At 36.9% G+C, this 17,962-nt stretch overlaps 1 protein-coding gene across 3 annotated transcripts in view; it reads right to left on the bottom strand.

Annotated features, from left to right (window-relative positions):
* Positions 1–12,076: 12,076 nt before the first annotated feature.
* LOC136849265 (uncharacterized) overlaps positions 12,077–17,962 on the bottom strand; it is a 98,810-nt gene continuing 92,924 nt past the window's right edge. For all 3 annotated transcript variants that reach the window (XM_067122554.1, XM_067122553.1, XM_067122555.1), the window contains 2 exons: positions 17,710–17,894; positions 12,077–14,844 (listed from right to left, as the gene is read on the bottom strand). In XM_067122554.1, the coding sequence (XP_066978655.1) occupies positions 14,676–14,844; positions 17,710–17,894 (354 nt within the window). In that variant the 3' untranslated portion in view covers positions 12,077–14,675. The remainder of the gene's footprint in view (positions 14,845–17,709; positions 17,895–17,962) is intronic.

Below are 17,962 nucleotides of genomic sequence, written 5' to 3'. Positions count from 1 at the left end.
TTTTTTACGTCCGCTAGTTACGGATTCATGCATCATATTGTGATAATATTTTCTCTGTGTTGCTTTGATCGTTTTACAATTTGTTATATACCAAAATCATTGCAATTTAGTGTACAATACAAAGAAAAAAAAATATTCTTAGCTTTAACCGTTTTGCTCACAGCGCGATTTGTATAAAATTATATATGAAATTTTTTTTTTTGCGCTGTCATATATTTCAATATTTATATATGAGAATGATATTTTTTCATTTCTGATGGTTGCATACTAAACTTCAGGCAATGACAAAAAAAGGAGCCAAAATGAACTCTTAATCTTAAAAACTAAGCGTGCTGTGATTTTTTAAAAACTTTTTTCCATTTTGGCGCTTAACTTTAACGCCGTGCATACGGGAGACATTTTTGTAAATAGAGGCTCGACGTTTAAGGGTTAATAAGAACATTCCCTACAAAAATAAAAGTTTAACTCTACATTTACCATGACTATGACATGGGATGTCTTTATACAGTAATCCCTTTTAGGATTTTTCACAGGCCAACTTGAAATGTTTGCAAGGTATTCATGAGCCATTTTTAGCTAACATTTGTTGTCATTATTATTTCTATTAAGACATTTGAAATAAAAGCAAAGAATGATTTGATGGATACATACTGTATTATACATAACGTAAACGTTTAACTGAAGGGTGAACAGACCTTTTTTAAGCACTAAAATTGTGGCTTTGTGAGGCAATATGTGGTACAAATTAGGAACGGCAAGAGGGACAGGACCACATTATTGCATTAAATTTCTGAAGCTAGCTGTACAACATAATGACAAGCTGGCATCTCAAATTGGTTAGCTATAAGGAGCAAATTTTTTACTGTCTTCGATTTACAGTATTGCTGAAAATTCTGCCATGATTGGGACATTTAGAGCAATCCTACACTAGAGGGAGTACCTGGTGTGGCCTTTTTTGTTATATTTGTGCTGTGGTATGCTTCTCATCGTTTTTGGGATGCAAATGTAGCTACTTAGGATAAATCTCCTCTTTTGTCCAGAGTCTTTTAGTGTATAGGTTAACTTATTTAGTACTGTAATACTTCATCCAATACAAAAGTTTTTTATGGTAGAAATTCTTTTTCATCCTATAATACTGTTCTCTCTTTTTTTTTTTATTTTCAGTCATATTTACATCTGACTCAGTGTTGCATATTCTAAGGTCTTTTTTCAGTATCTATGTTGCATCATTACACCATTTACCTTTATTTGTCCAGTCACGTGGGCATATGTCTTCTTTAATAATGTTGTAGGAGGTCTTTTATACAGTTTCAAAATATATTTTTATTCATTCCATGCTTTAATACACATGGGCATATGTCTTCTTTAATAATGTTGTAGGAGGTCTTTTATACAGTTTCAAAATATATTTTTATTCATTCCATGCTTTAATAGACTTTTAATGCGCCTTGATAAAGATGAGCATGACCTAATTATGGGGTAGACCATTACAGTAGTTTAGTCTTGAGAGTACCTAGCAAATTCAAGCCAATTTAGTGTATACGTTATGGTATTTCTTCATAGGGCTACATTTCTTAGGGGATGATAACTTATTTCACTACATGTCAGTCATTAGAAAAAGTAAAGATGTTAGAAATGGAAGAAATTTCTTGTCAAAATCACCAAGAAACTGAAGAACGAACTGTAGATTTAGATATCTTCAAACAGGAAAAGCATTTGTAAAAGGTTTGTTGTTGTACCCACAAGGGCAAAAGTGAGTTCCATAGTGCAGGATAGTTTTGGTTCCTGCATGTGGACAGAGGACATGTCAAAGAGGGTCCCTACCAACGGAAATTTTCTACGGCAGAAGGCCTTATCCTTGTACTGTATAAGCAATTCTGCAATAAGACTTATGTTAAAGAGGGAATTAGCCATTTGCATCCAGTAGGGGATAATTAAATCAATTTAATATGTAAAAGATCGGAATTACAGGAGAACCCGCATCTGCCAATGATGAGGCCACCAACCATTTCCTGCCGAGTTTAAGACACTCATCAAAGAAGGAGGCTACAATCCCAAATGGGTGTTCAGTTGTAATGAAATAGGCCTATTCTGGAAGACAATGCATAGCAAGATGTTTCCATCAAAGTACAAAGTAGGCACCAAAATTTGAATCATGAAAGGACAGGATGACTAGTGGTATGTGGCAATACGGCTTGCCATATGATGAAGCCTAGCATGGTGTTCTGAGCAAATAATCCCAGCAGTCTGAAAAATGAGAATGAGGCTTCTTCCTGGTTACTGGCAACACAGCACCTAGGCATGGATCACTGTGGTATTGTAATGAGGCTTCTTCCTGGTTACTGGCAACACAGCACCTAGGTATGGATCACTGTGGTATTGTTTATGCAGTTCTATGAAGGCTTCATCCCTGAAGCCAGGAGTTATATAAAGAAGACAATTCTGCCTTTCAGAGTCCTGTTAATACTGTAATTGATAATGCTGGCCATTCCCAGTCTATCACCACTGAAGACCCAGATGATTAGGTCGGGTTTTTTCTACCTCAACATGACTGCACTTTTCCAGCTTCTCGACCAAGGCATCATTTGCTATGTGAGACTGCCTGCATTCAGCAGGTCAGTATGATGAATTCAACTATTGATGCAGCTCTGACACAAATGTCATAGACTACTGGAAAGTATTCCCTATCGCGGATGCAATAACGTTGATCTGAAGAGCAGGGGCTGAATTGAAACCAGAAACTGAATGCTTGTCAGAAGAATCTGTGAAATGAGACTGTAAATAGCTACTAAGGTTTCCTGGTTATCAATGGCTAGGTGCAGAGGGTCATTGATTTGGCAAGACAAGTTGGTTTTGATGGAATGGAGGATGTGATCGATGATTACGTTGTGGAACATCTTGAAGAGGATGTCTACCTGATAAACAAGGAACTAGAGGATATGAGTAAATCATGTAAGTCAGAGGAGGATGAATCCTTTGAAAGTGAAGCTGAACTTCTAAAATGGGCAATGGAGAAGATGAGGAAAGTTTTCAGCATAATTCAGACAGCTGGAGATACAATAAAGAATTACAATTCTTCCATAGAATGGAGCATTGAAGTCAACTGTATATATTGAGGCAATGACATTACTACACCAGGTGTACAACTGACTTAAAAGGTAAATGAAACAACTTTCAATTATGATGTTCTTCCATGACAAAGTATCTGCTATCGACAATCGTAAGCCTGTGACTTTGTTAGCTAATACTATCAAGAAACTCCCTACATGTACCATACAAACACACACACTTTCCTTCTCTTCAGTAATTTTTTTTATGTCTTGGTGTTTAGTCATGTTTATCATTGTATAAAACCATGAAGAAAGGATAAAAATAACACCAGATTTATTGCTTCCAGTCCAGAATATTGCATATGTGTAATCACAAGTTGTTCATTCAAGTTTAGTGTGAAATTCGTTTTCTCTCGCTTGTTCTTTGAGAAATACGTACTGTATCCATAATTCTTTTTACTAGTCTTTGTCATGTATAACCAATAATGGTTATTATAAGAGGTATTGGGGTTTATGTGGGCATAAACAGGCAGTTTGTTATGGTTGGCTCATGTATAGTACTCTTTTATACAGTATAAGGTGTTTGCTATATCCGCATTTCAGACATCACTGGCTACGGGAGCATGACTGTTCTATGTTGGTTCTAGGATACTGACTTGTGGTATTCATCTTTGCAGTTTTTTTCATTAAGATTTGATTTGTTCATTTATGCATTTCAAAATGTTCCACTTGAGAGGTAGCTCAAGTCATTTCAGTGCATTATCTTCAGCTTCTATTGATTATATGTCTTATCATAAGCTCATGTGCCACTATGCAACAGTTATAAGCTCATGTACCATGCTGCAGTTAGGTCTAGCAATAATATTAATAATAGAATAGAATAAAGGATTTAGGCCTAGGGGCAAGCTCTGGGACCTACGAGGTCATTCAGCACTGAATAATATAATTAGCATCTATTTAAGTCAGATCAGAGAAAAATGATGTATGTATATAGTTATTTATTTCCTGCAATAAAACTGGTCCACCAGTTTCAGCGATATTCAGTAGAAATGACATATTTTGGGCAACATGCCTTCATAAAAATTTCCCTGCATTTCAGTAACCACCTTGGAAAATGGGTTGACAGCACAAAATTTTAATGCCTTATTTTCTTATATGTTTTTAAATATTTAATAATTCTGAAACTAGTTTTTCAGTTGGAGTTGAATTTTTTTTTATATTTTTTAATTCATTTTTCAGATTTTGCTTGAAAGTTATTTACTTTTACTTTCAGGGAGGGGTATTTTATTTGCAACCACACCAATCTATTGGATCAGTGAAAAAATGCCCTCATGGCAGATGCCTGGACCTTTGTACAACTCTCATCACATTGTGTTAGCATGACAAGTCTTGGTTAATAGATATCCCTCATTCTGGGTTCAGCATTCCCTGCTTAGAGACTAACCCCCTCCTGTAAACCTCCCAGTTTTGTTCAGGTCATCCACCCTTAACACTGACAAGATCCAGTCTTTGAATGAGGTGTAATTAATGCCCGTTAGTGTTCTCAAGAACTCCAAGTTCCACAGCAACTCTTATTATCCCGAAGTCCAACTTTGTTAAGTTGAGAGTTAGTACAGGTGTATTCCTTCAGGATGAAGAAAAACAGCAGGGATTGTGAGAAACTTGATCTGGAAGAGGAATTTCTTGTGTCACCACTTTTCCAGGATGCTTTATATGTCCCTATCCATCATTCTTCAAAGAATTATCTGGACAGGTAAGGTTAAACAGTTTTGGTTACTAGGCTTGGGACTTTAAACAGCACCCCAGCAAATGGAAGACAGATCACATTAAGTATGAATTTTCCTCCAACACTGCGTGGACAAATGAGTGGTCATGGCTTCCCCAAAATCTCGTTTGACACTTGGCAGTCCTCCTGCATCTTTGCTGTTTTGTAGGCTGCAGGTCAACTGGAAGGCAGATTGTGACCCATCAAGAGGCCAAGTATTTGTGCACTAACATTTACCATGGGGTATTGTCCATTCTGCAAGTACAATATTCTTGCTTTCTTTCTAGGGCCTGACAGGTTGTGGGGTTATTTTCTTTCTTTTTTCTATTTCTGCTTTTTTCCAGTATCATTTTTCTTTTTTTACTATCCCACCTTCAGTTGGTCACATATTTTTTTTACCTTAGGGAAGATTTTTTTTTTTACCTTAGGGAAGAATATGATAAATAATCCATACAATCCAACTCCAGACTGCAAAAAATGTTAAAATTAACTTACTTTATGTAAAGTTTTTCAGCCAACAGGGAATAACAACTTGAAAACAAATCCTTAAAATATATCGGACTGAAATCTACAACATTCTGTATACCCTATCATTAAATTTTTAAGGAGTTGTAATTTGTTAAATCTGGTACATTTAAGGGCATTAATTGGATTTCAAGCTAAATACTTGAACTTAACTTTGTGATACAGTTTATGCATTTACTTGCTTTGGCAATATTTGTTCTGTTTTGCAATAATTTATTTGCTGCCCTAAAAATTTTAAGAGTAAAATTATCTTTTGTTCATACGGGGTTAAAAACACTATGCCTTTCATTTATGGAGTATCTAACTGCACACGTGCTGGATCAGCTGTGTGGCGACTCATGAGGGTGGTACCCAGGTGGAGATAAGGGAGAGGGGATGCCCATTGTCACCTAACCAACACTACCTATTGTTCTGTTGGTTACAATAAAGAGCAGACATGTCTTGTGTTCTGTGCTGGCCATTTTTTTTTTTTTTTTTTTTTTGCGTGTGTGTGTGTGTGTTCTCGTGACTAATACATTCTCGGTGCATACATATGCTACTCGCAGTTTTTGCCAAAAGCTAGTTTTTGTTTTCAGTGCTTTGGTGCTTGTTCTTGGTTATTTGCCTCATGGAGAGCAAAGAGAACCATCATCACTGTGAAGGTCATGGTTGACCTTGTTGTCTTTATGTCACCTCTAGTGATAGATCTGCTCTTCGTGTGTATTTATTGTAATGGAAAGAGTTCTGTGATTCCCCTTACCCTGAATGTGCTGATTGGCCTCCATAACAATGGGAGCGCTATTGCAAGAGGAGGAGGAGGAGGAAGCCTAAGAGGGAGCATCATCTAAGAGAGACACCCCCCCAAAAGAGCCCTTCCAACACTCAATATCCCCCTTCCCCCATTACAAAGTGCCTCTTTTGCAGAGGCCCAAACTTCAGTTTTTTAAACTGACTACATCTCCAGCAGAGGAAAAGGTAAAACAACTAGAATCCCTACAGCAACTGAGGAAGGTCTGGTAATCCTTAAGCATTCCAGGATCACCTTTAACATTTTACAGTTCGTGGCCGAGCATCAGTAGTCTCCCATTCCCTCCCTATTGTGTGTACCTCCCAGGAGGTACCACTGGTGGCTAAGCACATGGAGGTCCTCACATAACCCCAGCCTGCCTCAGTGCCTCGTCTTCCTTTACCTTGTCAGACTGTCGAAGATCTAAGACTAAGAACAAACACTTTTATCATAAGAGAAAGACTAAGAACAAACACTTTTATCATAAGAGAACTTCACTTCCCCTATCAACACCTCTCTCCCAGACAGCTGAGCAGATCCAGCCGGTCCTGCTTCAGTGACTGACCCACCCGGAGGCGGCGCTCTCCTTCACCCTTCAACTCCGACAGGAGCAGGGACTTGAGTTCTTGCAGACTCCAGGCATAGCTCCCATTAGGCAAGACCATTCAACTTCTTCCTGTTCGGGGTGGTCTCGTTCCTCTAGAGGACCACATAGGGACTGTTCCTTCTCCCTGTAGGGCTATCTTAATCATCTTTCTTGTGGTGTTTTTGCACGTGACCTTGCTGATCTGTGGATCAACCAGTCCCCTCTCAGCCAGATCAGGAAAGCTGCTCCCCCTCCATTACCCAAGCAGAAACAGTACTATGTCCCAGAAGACATTGACCACTTGCTTCAGCATTGTGGTGACTTACCAACAGTGTCCCATTGGAGAAATTACAGCAACAAGGCCTTAACTTCAACTCCTAAGAGTCGAACAATTTAGAAATGGTTTTAATGTTGGCACTCAGTTTCACATTTTGGCTAGATAATGGGTAGGGCACCATGATAAGGGAGTTGCCCCAGAACTCTTGGGCTAGGGTAAGGATGCTTATGGAGTTGGGCAGGAAAGCCCTCCCCTTCTTAGCCCACCAGATTACCAACCATTGGGCCAACACTATCTTTTGATAGAGGGACTGGTTCTTCTCCCTTATTCCACACAGGTACCTCATGAAAAACGGATCTCCCTCAGAAAATAACTAAATCCTGGGTGGTGGCTATTAAGAGAGAAAATTCATCTGACACTCATCTCTTGAGCAGCCATCTTTAAGTCTGGCCAAGGGAGTAGGCAGTCAACTAACAAAACTCTGACTCTGGCTCAAGACCAAGGCTACCATGCCATCTGTACAACAGAAAACCCTACAGATGAGGTCGAGACAAGACCTTACACCATCTACCTTTACTAAGGGCATGTAACACCTCTCAGCCCTTTTGCTCCTCCTTTTCAAGTCAGCCTAAGATGAGGCAGGGTCAAGAGAAGAGGGGGCTCACGATGAGGTTGGCCCTACCCACCTCTGCTGCCACAGTTGGGGGCTCTCTCTCAAATCATTGGATGGCCTGGCAGCAACATGGAGGAAGAATGGTGAGTAGTAGTGATCCTGAAAAATGGTGTCAAGGACTGGTACCCCCTCTCTCCCCAGCCCCAATCCCATTCCCAATATAACTCGTCAACTCTACCTAGTCCAGTTCTATGGACAGATGTCAAGACTATTATGCAGAAGGGTGCAATCAAGATTTTTCGGACCAGGTCTCCAGGCTTCTACAGCTGCCTCTTCCTAGTGGAGAAAGCTTCAGGAGGATGAGACCCATCATAGATCTCTCGGCAATGAACATCACATCAGACCGACACCCTTCATGATGGAAACTGCTCATTCAGTGTTGCATTCTATCAGAGAAGGAGACTTCCTGTCATATCCCTATCCACCCTACCTCAGAAGACTTCCTTCATTTCACGTGTCAAGGGAAGGTCATTCAGTTCAAGACCCCATGCTTCCATCTGGCAAAAGCCTTGCAGGTGTTCACAGGGTCCTCATGCTAGTCTTGGCTTAGACACTCCAGAGGAGTCATCTGTTCTCGCTTCATCTAATAGGAAGTTCCTACAGGACAGAGACTGGGGATCATCATAAACTGGCATAAACATGACTTAGTTCTCAATCTGAGAATCAACTACTGTACCTAGGAATGATCCTGGGCAATGTGGTAGTGAAGGCCTTCATGGCACCCCTTCCCTCCCTAAATAGACAACCTCAAGGAAGTGTTGCAAGGCACTTCCTGAAGGAGGAGGAAAAACCAGTTCAACAGTGGCAAATAATACTAGGCCTCCTCATCCCAAACAGGAGCCATCTTGTTCATTCCAATGGCAACTGAATTGCTGAATTGTCATTTCTGGACAAGCCACTACATCATTTGGTTTCCCTCAACAATGAAGTTCAGAAAGACCCAGAATGGTGGCTGTCGGGTCACAATCTCCTTCAGTGAGTCTCATAGAAAGCTTCTCTCCTGGAGTTCTGTTGTCAGATGCATTCTACAAAGCCCATCTGGGAGGACAGTTCGCTTCAGATTCAGCATCCAAACATAAATAGTGAACATCAACATACTATGAGATGACAGCATTGCAGCTGGAACCCCAGACCTTCCACCAATGTCTGGAGGGGCACTTGATGGTTGTCATGAGCGAGACCACCAACACAGTAGGCTAAATCAACAAACAAGGATGACAGTCTCTCCCTCATTGTGCCTATTCACTGTCCATATCACAGGATCAAGCTGAGAGCCAGGTACATCCTGTGCAAAAGGAACATTACAGCAGACTGACTTAGCCATCAGGACCAGGTCGTGAGGGAAAAGTGGTCCCTACACCAAGCAGTGGAGGAGACAGACTTCAGTCCGTGGAGATAGCTTACGGTATATCTGTTTGCCACCAGACTGAATTGGAAGCTTCCTATCTTCTGCTCATTGATTCTAGGCCCCTAGGCAGCAATGCATTGCATTCTAATAGCCATAAGGAACATTGATGCCTGCGTCTTTCCCCAGCTCAGTCTTGCCTGCCAGGTACTCTATGGAGTACTCAAGATCCCAGGCCTTTGCATTACACTACTAGCCCCACCTCTGGCCACATGCTGAGTGGTTTGCAGACTTTCCATTGTTCCTGATAGACATCCAAAGAGCCTTTCCCATGGCCCACTATTCTACCAAAACTGCACATCTGAAGGCATCATCGAGTGGTGTAGTCGCTACATCTTCACGGGTGGAGGTTATCGAGAGAGGTTTTTCTTGCATAACAGCAAGGAAGTGTCTGGCACCCTTCGCATATCCTTAGCGAATGTCTGTCAAGGGACGTGGGCCATCTTCTGTGACTGGTGCCATAGAAGAGATTACTCTCCAGTCAGTAATTGCATAATCCACACAAGGCTGCTGACCTGTGGGTCCTGCCTCTGCAGAGTGGGTATTAGGTTCTTCAGGATTAACCTGATGTTACTTTGGTCGTGACATGCAGAGCAGGAATGGCAGGTAGTATTCAGACACTCTCCGGGATGGTGTCGGCAGAGCAGCAGACTCACCTTCTGGGGCAGTTTCAGCAAAGAGCACTGATACCCCCTTTTCATACATGAAAGGCATAGCATTTCTTACCCCAATAGGAACATATTCAAATTTTTAATTTGTATTTATCCTAGGTAACCCTCCTTATCCACCCTACTTTGTTATTACCCTTCAGTTATTTATTCCGAACACAGGACGGAAGAACAATGGTTAACATCAGCTGGGTGAGAAAGGGCATAACCTCTCCCATCTTCGTCAGGGTACCACCCTTATTTGGTCAGTATATGGCTAGTCCAGCACAGGTGAGACTATGGTTTGTAAACCTATGAATAAAAAATTCCTAAAAAAATTCAGCATTTTTATATCAAGATCATTTTTCTCACTATACACTTTAGGCTTACCTTTATTTCTATAGACAAGCCGAATTTTTTAATATATGAAAGTTATATTCATCTACCAAATTTTCACCAGTTCATTACTGAGAGCGCAAGGTATAGATACAAAAATTGTGAATCACATAACAAAATTACTGAACTGAATGGGAGGGGGTTAAAGGTAATCTAAACACATATTGCATTTCTGAAAACAAGATCCTGAATATTCCAATATTTTTTCTTGTCAAGTAGGGTCAGTGAAACTTGAATATTTCAAAGGAGCCATTCCCTTAAGTCACATATAGATGAATGGGCTCACTGTCATGATTTACTAATGGTAAAAAAGCTTGACTAAGATCTTTTTTAATGTGAAAACATACAAATAAGTTCCTTCCAGGTTGAAGGTGCAGACAAAATTATTTCACACTGACAAGTTTTTCCAGTTGTAGCTTCCATGAGTTACAAGTAATAATGACTCTTAGAAGTGGAGCCTTCTCTTTCAGTATGACTTCATATGTATGGTGAGAGATAATTCAAAAGCATTCTACCTGTGTTATTCCACAGAAGTTAAGTTTTACAAGCAATTGCTCAGTCTAGTGGAAGCACCTCTCTGGTAATTTCATGATTAAAATCAATGTATTGATAACCCACCTTTGTTACAGTTTGTTTATCATTATCCTTGACTTACTGACATTAATAACATCAGCAAAGGTGCAAAATGCATTTTAAGCTATTATCAACCATTCATTTCTGCTCAGGCAACCAAACTGTGGCTACGCAAGGAGCATTAGTGCTCTATGGTGTCATACTGCTCTCTATTAGCCAATATCCAATAGTCATTGATCTGCATAAGCTTAATGAGAGGTATATAGGTTTAGATACAAATTTTAATTGAGCATACTGGATACCATCCAGTCTTGTCCACCAATCACAATTATTAAGATGGACTTGACTATAGTTGTTGACTACAGATATCTTACTTTGCCAATCAATCATACATACACTGTCAAGGGCAACGTACATAATCTCTCTATCCTAGTTGCAGTCTTTTGAACAGCTGATTATTAATTTTTGCAGATTAACATGTAACACGAATTCATCAAAATCTTAACGTGCAACATATCATCATTATATAGTTTAGCTAGTCAAGTTCTTAACTCTCACACAGATAGAGTTGAGGTAAAAATTCACAATACTTGCAGTATTTGCCTTGCTTACATAAACTTTTGTGGACTGCCTCAAAGTCCTTAACCACATTTAGTTAACAAACTATGATGAATCAAATTCCAAAGCCATCAGGAGAGGCTTCAATATACTGTTGTTTAATCCTAACTCACTTGGCAGTCTGCATCTTCTGTAGAAAAGCAAGATAAAATGACAAGTCAAACATGAAATTATAGAAGTGTTGGGATGTGAAATGCTCAACATCTACTGGCATTTTTTTTTTACCTTCTATTAGAATTTGTACATAAATAATTCAAGTGGGACTGTAAAAATTACAAACACCAGAGGTGATAGCAAAAGATGGAGAGGCTCCCATTTCCAGATACTTGCACCTTTAGTTGATATCCACTAAGAAGGAAAAACAATGAACAGGGGTACTTGTGTCTGTAGATAAATATGGTCATTACCAGTCTTATTATTGGTCTTCTAAAATCACCTTTTATTACATATACAGGGAAACTTTTAGCCAGGGGATCACAGAAATAATCAAGAGCAATATCCAGTACCATGTCTTGCCTACTGCCAAAACTTTAGAGTCCTCAAGTGGTCTGGTTAGAGCTAAAAGCATATCTTAAAAGCAAGGGTTTGCATTTGTCACTAAATTGAGACAGCTGTAGCTTTAGTAACAGTATCATGTAATACACTGAATAATGTCATTGCTACCCCTCTAACAAAACTAATATTTAAACAATTTAGTCCTTTAAAATATCCAGTTCCGCAGAAGTACATATCTTTCTCTGTTATTCCAGCTTTCCCAAGTGAAACTTAACACCAAGTAACAAAATAAAAGTGAAATTGACATTTGCATCTGTATTCTCACGAGTTCTCTGGCCACAAAGTAGCATTGGTGAATAAATGTATACATATTATTCTGGATGTTGAAAAAAATTTCAGGACACAAATTTACCTTTTCTAACATTTCAATTAAAATGTACATTTGGCAAAGATATTTGATTTATGCTGTATTACAGTATGTCATGGAATTCAAGTACAGTGCTAAAAGTTGCACACCAACCCAAGAATAATCATATCAGATAAAGGCAAACTGGTATAAAGTATAGTATATCAGTATAGTCTTACAGTACTTGACTTTAAATGAGAACTGATATACTTTTTTTAATTTGTAAATTATAATTTCAATTCTTTTGCAAAATTTTCAAAACTTGAGAAGTAATAAACTGAATTCAATTTACAATATTCAAAACCAATAGAATACAAAAAAAAAGGCTACATATTTTGTACACTAAATACAACTTAGTCATTTGAATTAGAATGGTGAATCAGTACCTTACTTTCATGTCCAATGTGCATCCTTGGAACTAAATACACACTAAAGCAATGCTTTACCCTACCAAACTACAATTAGCCTTGATTCATATTACAAAACAAGATGGTTAATTTCCTTACAAAAATTACAGATTCTGACCAAACTGTAAATCAAGATATTATTGCATAAGAGAAGAATGCAACTAAGCCTTGGTAATAAAGCACATGCTGACAAAATCAAGGGATACAAATAACACATTGCTTCTTACTGTTTTCATTGCTGACCAAGTAGGAATGTAGAAATTTGGAACAGGGGACTTTATGTTCTGGTAAAATATATCATCACTTTTTAATGACCATTTAGAAAAAACTGAGCTGCTTTTGTGGCATTAAACAGAGAAAACTTATGTACAGATACCAGTTAAGGAAAGTCAAACTGATACACAATAGCAAAAAAAAAAAAAAAAAATTTGTTGCATTGAAGTCATTCAAAATGATGTTACAGCCATATAATCCTGACTGGATAAAAAATATTCAAAACACAATACTGATTTTTTAATTACATGCCCTGAGGTTATCAGTTACTATGTTGTAAAATTAAAAGAATTTGACAGCCAAACTCTGACCTGAAAATAAACAGGGCATTTGATCTTACATTTTCCTGCAAAAATTTCTTGATTTACAGAGGTGTTCATAAAACCAGTAAACTGAACGTAAATAAATAAAAACCTTTAACATAAAAGAATTGTTCCTTTACCTAGGAGGCCAATAAAGGATAAACGTGCTTAAAATTAGAAAAAACTAAAATACTGCAGTGATTTTACACTGTGCCAAGACATTTGTGTGAAATGCCATAAATATTATGATATCTCTACATTACATAGTAATGGTTCCCTGATACTATGGGCATAGCCAACAGAAACAGCTAATTATTTCAACTATGTGGCTTAAAGGAAAAAATTTTGTAAATTACTCATGGCTCAGACTTGAGATTCCACAAAAGTAACCGACTATAAATGTAAAATAAATAAAACAATCACAGACAATCCTACCACATCATCCTTCTCAATCTATTTTGTGAATAGTAAAAAATTTTTTGGCAATATGACAAAGTTCAAGAGCAGAGCTCAAATGTGTTACAAAACAGCTTTGTTTATACATTACTTGCATCCTTGTGAAAAACACAGTAACTGGACAAGATCTGAATAGCTTTCACGTTTTAAATCAAGAACTGACTAAACAACATAATTTACAAAGTTTAAAAAAGAATGATTTATTTACAGTGTATTTGTAAATTATCCTGCAACCTTTAACATATTTGTATTTTCAGATTATTACAGCTTCTAACAACATGAATTTTGTGAATTTTACTTCATAGACTGAAGGTGCAGACAACTGAAATTTATATGCAAGACCAAATTTTTTTTTTATACTCAACTCACTATACATCCAAGCATATTCAAAAAAAATAATCTACACTTAAAATTCCTTCAACACATTGTGCCTGCATGATTAATACAATTTTACACACTTCTTGAGAGAGAAAGAGCACTTGTCTTTCAAAATAAATTCTCTGGAATTAGCAATTGTTATAACATTTATCACTGGAGTCCTTTCTCAATACTGTGTTGTTTTGCAACTAAGACTTGATATTTCTTCAAAAAGAAAATGGTCAAGACACTTACCGGTAATATGAATTAGGTAAGGAAATACTACCCAACAATTTTTATTATGAACCATTTATTTCTCTATACAGACATGCTCAGGTACAATTTGATTCCTCTCTTCATTTACAATAACGTCACAAGATGATTCTCTGTGCAAACCACTGTTCAAATGGTTTCCACTCTTGCATCACTTAACAACCAGGAGGACCAAAGGTCCTCAAACTCACTGATAACAATGTGATCTATCTTAATTTAATGTTTGTATTTTGGTTCCATTGATCATTCAGTATTTTCAATACTGACTTTTAATTTTAAAAAATTCAATATTATTTGTAGGAATACTTTTCAATCACTGGGTATGGATTAGTAAAAATCTCCATACTCTATTTTAGTCCTTTTTCATCATTCGATTCAAGTTTTTTGTTTTTCAAATTCTACCTTCACTACAACCCCTCTAACCATCAGGTAGTTCTTATACGTTTAGCCTGGGGCTGACCGAGAGTAGAGTGTCGCTGGAAAATGTATTTAATTTGTGAAAGATATGTTACAAGGTCACTGGTATAGATAAGTGGCACTAAGTCAGGAGCCACCGCACTGCCCCAAGCATCCATTAGGGTGTTAACTTGATGCCTGGAATATGGAATAAAATAAAATTGTACCATGAAGACCTAAGTAATAATAATCAGTCATACCAGAGTACTGCACATAATGCGGCACTTAAAATTAAGTAAAAAATTATTTACTGCCTTCCATTAACACTATATTCTTTGATAGTCTGATGATGTCATGCCATTTGCATCCCTGATATTCTGATGACATCCATTCAGAACAAAATTTAAAAATTCAACATAAATATTCTGATGTCAGAAAGCACTGGGTTGATGTGTGGAGTGTGTTTGGGGATACTTTTACTTACTCCCCCTGCACATAAGAACTGTTCAAAGAGAATTAGCATCAAACCAGCTCAAAACAGAATATACAAGTTTTGTCAATTGTCATTAGATTTCTCTTATCTAATAACTGACACAGCAATTTATGATCACTGGAAAGGAAATTTATCATCAATTTTCATGGAGCAAAAATAACTTATAAATCCCCATTACATTTTTTCTAGAAAAATATTTACTTATGAAAAAATTATTTGTTTTCAGCTACCTTAATGCATCATTCTGACACATAATTGCTGTTGTACACTCAGAAAGATACTGAAATACACAGTAAAAGTTTTTGGCTTCAAAATGATACCAAAACCAGTACTGTATTCTATCAAGAAAATAAATTCATAACATGCGATAAAACATAACCATATCTAACCTCATAAACTGTAGGCCAAAACATTGTGTTTTACTACAACCAAGTTTTGAACCCACTAAGAATCTCAAAAGAGTTACTAGCGTTTCATTTTATATAAATAAACGTTAGATATTCATGAATAAGCCTATGGTAACACTACTAAACTTTTACTATTTCCCAATACAATTATTAAATGATCAATTTGACATATATAAAAGTAATAGAGAAAATGTTCACTCAAAATTAACCTATAATATTGTGACAATTAAATCTTAAATGCCATTTGTAGCAAGTCAAACTCCTTGTATGAAAGCTGCCAACTAGATTTTCAACTAATTACTATCGAGACACTTGCATTTCTTTTAAGAGCAAACAACATACACATAACCTCTGCTAATATAATGCATACATCTTTTGATTATGATTAGATAATGTTAGAAGTGATTCTTTATTGCCAAAAGGGCTTCTGTTCATATAAATCGCATGACCAGTAGTGATTTTAGATAAGAAAATTATGTATTGTCACCTATTTCCTAATGATATTTTCCTAATTTCAAACCAGTTACTGGGTACTTACAATATAATACAGCACCTTAGATTAGCTGTGGCAGGATTTTGCAAAATTTGGCAATTCACTGGCAGAGGGGATTGCTGGAAGCTTAACCCAAGCAAATGAAAAGGTAAAATGTACCATTTATCTTTTGATGGATTAGGCAGCTGGGAAACTTGACTATTGCAAACAAAAAGGGTCAACTGGATTTTCTGACCTTTGAGATAGGGGTTACTGGGAATCTCCAATGAATAAATATGGTAAACTGTATTTTTGTTTTTTCCTTTGGGGGGGGAAGGGGTTGCTGGGAAACTTAACTCTTGTGAATGAAAAGGGTCAACTATCTATATACAGTAAAACCTCGCTTTAACGGACCCGGAACCAATGGACATCAGATTTAACAGAAAATCCAGCCAAGGGTAGTGGCTGCTGCTGTTTACATTTACTCGCACGCTAATCTCAGCTCTGGTGGAAAACTGGAACCTGCTATATATTTCCGTGTATAAGACGACCTTTCGATAAGATGAGGTAAAAAATTATGGCAAATTTTCATGAATTTATCTCGTATCTGTAGTATAAGACAACTATTACATTACAAAACCATCTGTGTATAGGCTAGCTTTTGCAACAACAAGTATCTTATGAAATATTGGTCATGTCAAGATACTGTTATTACAAATACAGTTTTACTTACTGTATACTTAAAAATTCAAAAAATTCAAAATAAATGAAATAACAAAGCCGATTCTATGTCATGTTTTTCCTACACACGTTGCCTAAAGGGTAACAGTACGATAATGTAGGTTATCATAAAAAATTATTGTTTGTATGACTGAATTGTTCTAAAAAGTTATTTACCACCAAAATGATAATGAATTTTTAATGAAAAATGAGTATTATGTTATCCTAAATGTTATTACTACCGTAATTACACTGCCATTAAAATTTCTGAAAGGTTATCAGAAGATAAAGGTTGCTGTAAGTGCAATCTTAACTCGACGTTTACATTTCTCAGCCATGATTTTATTGACGTGGAATTATTCCTCGAATAGGCTATTTATTAAGAAGATATGCCATTAATATATAAGGTAAAAATGGCTTTATTACCTTTATCTTTTCATGTATGTTGGTGGTTATCACACCTAGGCTGAGGCTAGCCTGCCGACAAACATCACTTGGGATACAAAAAAAACAATGCTTCACTTTAATGGACAATCGGCTTTACCAGACAACCTTCCTCCTATTAGTCTGTTAAAGCAAGGTTTCACTGTATGTATGTATGTATGTATGTATGTGTGTGTGTGTGTGTGTGTGTGTGTGTGTGTGTGTGTGTGTGTGTGTGTGTGTGTGTGTGTGTATGTATGTATGTATGTATGTATATATATATATATATATATATATATATATATATATATATCTATATATATATATATGTATGTATATATATATATATATATATATATTATTTTTATTTTTTTTTTTTTTTTTTTTTTAATAAATCCTATTCTTTCTCTTATAGCAACTAGGCTAACTTCATCTACATATTATCAGCCTTGGTTTCCTTATAAAAGAATATACAAACACCATAAAAAATAATTTGGTTTATTTAGTTCCTAATCATAACTCTTACCGAGATGTAAACATTTACTTACCAGTTGGCTTTGTAAACGGTTACAGTTAGGACGTTCTGAAACACCTCAATGCATTCATTTAGGGTAGCAGCAGGGAAGAAATCCTTTATGATATCCTGAATTGCAACCATATTAAAATCTGAGGCATTTTGATGAGAATACGCATTACGATTTATACATAATACACCTTTTCCATCCATCATAACCTGCAATTGAAAATGTTAAGACTCATTCATCATTTTAAATTCATGTGCAATAGAAAAACTCAGCGCAT

The sequence above is a fragment of the Macrobrachium rosenbergii genome, chromosome 20 (assembly GCF_040412425.1).
Source record: "Macrobrachium rosenbergii isolate ZJJX-2024 chromosome 20, ASM4041242v1, whole genome shotgun sequence".
In the NCBI taxonomy this organism is placed as follows: domain Eukaryota; kingdom Metazoa; phylum Arthropoda; class Malacostraca; order Decapoda; family Palaemonidae; genus Macrobrachium; species Macrobrachium rosenbergii.
The sequence above is the reverse complement of the archived record's forward strand: the minus strand, read 5'-3'. Positions and strand labels throughout refer to the sequence as shown.